Here is a 3,742-nt window from a genome sequence, read left to right as displayed (position 1 = left end):
TGTTTTCGAACACGTATTCATATTAAGACAATACCATATATGTTTTATAATTTGGTACAATAGTCTTTTTCAATGAGCATGATGCATCCTTGCTGTCTTTATTTTTTTTTAAATGTAAATTCATATACTGATATCATGCATTTTTTTTTTTTTTATATTAGGAGACACGGCAGTGGTAAACATATATTTGTACATAAAAAGTATTGTATTAAGGTATAATATGCATTTATACACTGTACTACATGTATGGGTAAGTCTACAGACTATGTTTATACGAACTCCCTTAATCAGATTCAATAAGCATTTTTTGACTGACCAATTAAAAAATTCTTTCTTCCGATTGGTCAATCAAAGTTTTTAAAGCATTTGTACCGTCGAGTAGACTGAACCCGGAGTCGGCTAATAAGAAAATTCTTTCTTTCCTTCTTTCTTTATCTATAGATAATTAAAGGAATTTTCGAGTTCTTTAGGAAGGTGATTTTTATTGGATTTCTTACATTGCTACATTAATCACTATCACCTGTTGCTCCTCACTTCGGAAAAGACTTCTGCATTCCATCACGCGCAAGAAGATGTGCGCATAAGTATTAGATGCGCTGTTTATTTTGAATTGACAATGACGTTCAAGTGTTCTCAGAAACATTTCGTAAATCACTTTGGCGAAAAATAGTGATTAACTTGTAATCGGTGGTGTCATGAAATTTACACAATCGTAAAATTTACAGCTGAGAAAACATAGAATAACTACAAAATTAATATTTTCTAAAAAAAAGAAACCTAAACTATTCACATCGCTTCAGTTTGAACCACCTATAAACGTCGTATAGTAGCGTAGAAAACCATCGTTTTCTCCCCCCTCAAAAAAAAATTAATATCAACTTCTATCGCAGATTGATGTGCTAAAAGAAGCGGGATCAAGTAGTGAAACTAACAAGACGCAAGTCTCGTCTTCTCAGGACAAGTATCACGATGAACAAACGACAAAACCCGGACGGACACAATGGAGGCAATGGCTAGCATGTATATCAGGTTCACATCAAATTTCACGAAATATCGCCCCTTAAAGGTGACATGAAAATCAATTGCGCAATCAATCACCATTAATCTTCTGTCAATCTCCATTTCGCAGCGACTCTATCCATGGTAGCGGTTGGCACCGTCTACGGATGGACCACCACGTCGCTCTCACGACTCACATCCGGCGCCAGTGACGTTCCAATAAAGATAACCGACAACCAGGGCTCGTGGATCGTATCGTTGACGGAGATCGGCTCGATGATCGGTTCGTTCCTCAGTGCCAATCTTGCCAATCGATATGGTCCTAAGAAGTGTCTTCTGTTCGCCAGCAGTTTCTTCATCGTCGGCTGGACAATCGTCTTCTTCGCCCAAACCGCAGTTGCTCTTTACGTTTCTAGGATTATTCTCGGCATTGGCGTGAGCATCTCGTACATTACCAATCCGATGTACGTATCGGAGGTTGCCGATGTGAAAATTAGAGGTGCCCTCGGTACTCTAATCGCCGTGAACGTATTCACCGGTTCTTTGTTGACATGTAGTATTGGTCCATGGGTATCGTACCACGTTCTGACGAGTATACTTCTCGTGGTACCCATCTTCTTCGTGGTATGCTTCTCTTGGTTTCCTGAGACTCCTGTCTTTCTCGCGGCCAGGGGTCATAAAACAGAAGCAACTAAATCCCTGGCGTTCTTTAAAGGAATCCGCGATCGTGATGAAGCAAGGAGAGAATTGGAATATACTTTACGTAACATTTTGATCGAAGACGTTTGCGATAATACTCCTGTGATCGGCCCTGGAGCACGAACGAAACCTGTTAAGCGTAACTGGAGGGACAAACTGAAGCTGATGTTGTTGCCCAGCAACGCCCGAGCTCTCGTAATCGTACTCAGTCTAATTGCTACGCAGCAACTTAGCGGAAACTTTAGTACTATACAATACCTTGAAGTGCTCTTCAAGAAAGCGACGATCGGCATCGATTCCAACTTAGCTACCATACTTGTACTCGCAGTCGGCCTCATCTCATGCGGATTATCAACCGCGACTGTTGAAGGTGCGGGCAGACGTCCGTTACTTATCACCTCCACTCTGGGTTCTTCCATTACCCTGGCAATTCTTGCGGTATACTTTATGCTAGACAAAAGAGGCGTCGACGTATCAGCAGCAAATCTTCTTCCAGTGATCGATGTGATCATCTTCCAAGTGGTCTACCATATCGGATTGGGTACTCTACCAAATGCGTTGATCGGAGAATTGTTTTCTAGTGAAGTGAAGGCGCTTGCAGGTGCCATTATTATTGTTTTCGACGGCGTGCTTAGTTTCATCGTATCCAAATTGTATCAGGTGATTGGCGATTGGTTGGGCGTCGACACCGTATATTATTTCTTCGCGGGATCGTGCTTACTGACATTCGTAATGGTAATATTCATCGTACCTGAGACCAAAGGTCGGACATTCCGCGAAATTCAGGAACTTTTGGAAGGTAGCGATCAGAAAAAAGAAGTCGTCAGAAGTTCGCAAGATCGAAATAGTGTGGTATGATAAAAAAGGACACCTCGCTACTTTTCGCACCTTTTCTTGGATATGTTGCGAACTTATTAACGATATAACGCCGTTTCTTTTTCGGTTTTTCTTTTTCAAAGCAACGGACTTTGAAACGGTTATTACTTACTCTCAACTGTATATAAAATGTACGTTTACAATTTTATTCAGGCAACGAAAAACAGAACGCAAAGGTGTACCTGCCTTTGCCTGTTTACCGTGATTTTTCTCATACCTATCGGGAAATAAAGTGGTTTTTGTTAACATCGTTCTTGTGCTGCATAAATGTATTTCAATAGTTTCATTCATGTTTCTTCAAGTGTAAATATTTTTCGTCAATATTCTCAGAATTATACAATTGTTGTAAAATATATAACATTAGGTTATTCAGAAGAAGATGGCACATAGGGAAAGGTGCCACTTCATTTATATTTTTTTCATTGATGATGCATTGGCTATCCTGACTGCATATATGCATATAGTAGACGATATAGCGTAATTATCGGTGCAGATCAAACTCTCGTCGTGCCAATTGACTGAAAAATATTTATTGTAACAAAATACGAAAAGGTAGGTCATGAATGATGTTTTTTTATAATATTTAGTACGTTAAATAGCTAAGGTTTGTGTTTCGATTTTTACCATAAAATGGGACAAATAATACATATATTTTTTATACATATTGATATAAATTTATAATATTTTTATATATGCATAAAAGTTGCAATTGTATGCTCCTCTTACACTTTAGGGAAGAAAGACAGTAAATATATATAAAACAGGATTTCTCATGTTTAATACTGTCATTAAATGATTTTATGAATTGAAATTTTGGATGCTTTACATAATTCAAAATATTTTAAGTTAATAAAATGCTGTTTAAACGAGTAAAAGTATGTTTAACTTACTTTTTAAATTACTCTCTTTTATATTTCTTCAATTTATGTTTTATGATATCTTTATATGTTTTTATAACTTAAACTTTTGGTTATTGACTGTAGATAAATAAAATATGCAAGTTTACATTGCGTTTTATTATTTAATTTCTTATGACATCTTCTTTCATAGATCTATCTATAATCATAGGAGAAGAATGCCATTTTTACAAGATATGATATATGAATTTTTTCTCATAATACGGACCATCAAAAGCTTGATTCATCAATTTATATAAGTAAAGAAACGT

The 3,742-nt window shown here is 37.1% G+C and overlaps 1 protein-coding gene across 1 annotated transcript; it reads left to right on the top strand.

Moving 5' to 3' along the window:
* The first annotated feature begins 220 nt into the window (after window positions 1-220).
* Window positions 221-2,623, top strand: LOC108774805 (facilitated trehalose transporter Tret1). Its single transcript, XM_018541004.1, has 3 exons — window positions 221-250; window positions 891-1,029; window positions 1,130-2,623. The coding sequence occupies exons 1-3, from the start codon at window positions 221-223 to the stop codon at window positions 2,554-2,556; spliced, it is 1,596 nt and encodes a 531-aa protein (XP_018396506.1). The 3' UTR covers window positions 2,557-2,623.
* The last annotated feature ends 1,119 nt before the right edge of the window (window positions 2,624-3,742 follow it).

This window comes from Cyphomyrmex costatus, unplaced genomic scaffold, assembly GCF_001594065.2.
Source record: "Cyphomyrmex costatus isolate MS0001 unplaced genomic scaffold, Ccosl1.0 scaffold275, whole genome shotgun sequence".
NCBI classification, from domain to species: Eukaryota; Metazoa; Arthropoda; class Insecta; order Hymenoptera; family Formicidae; genus Cyphomyrmex; species Cyphomyrmex costatus.
This window is presented reverse-complemented; position numbering and strand designations above follow the sequence as displayed.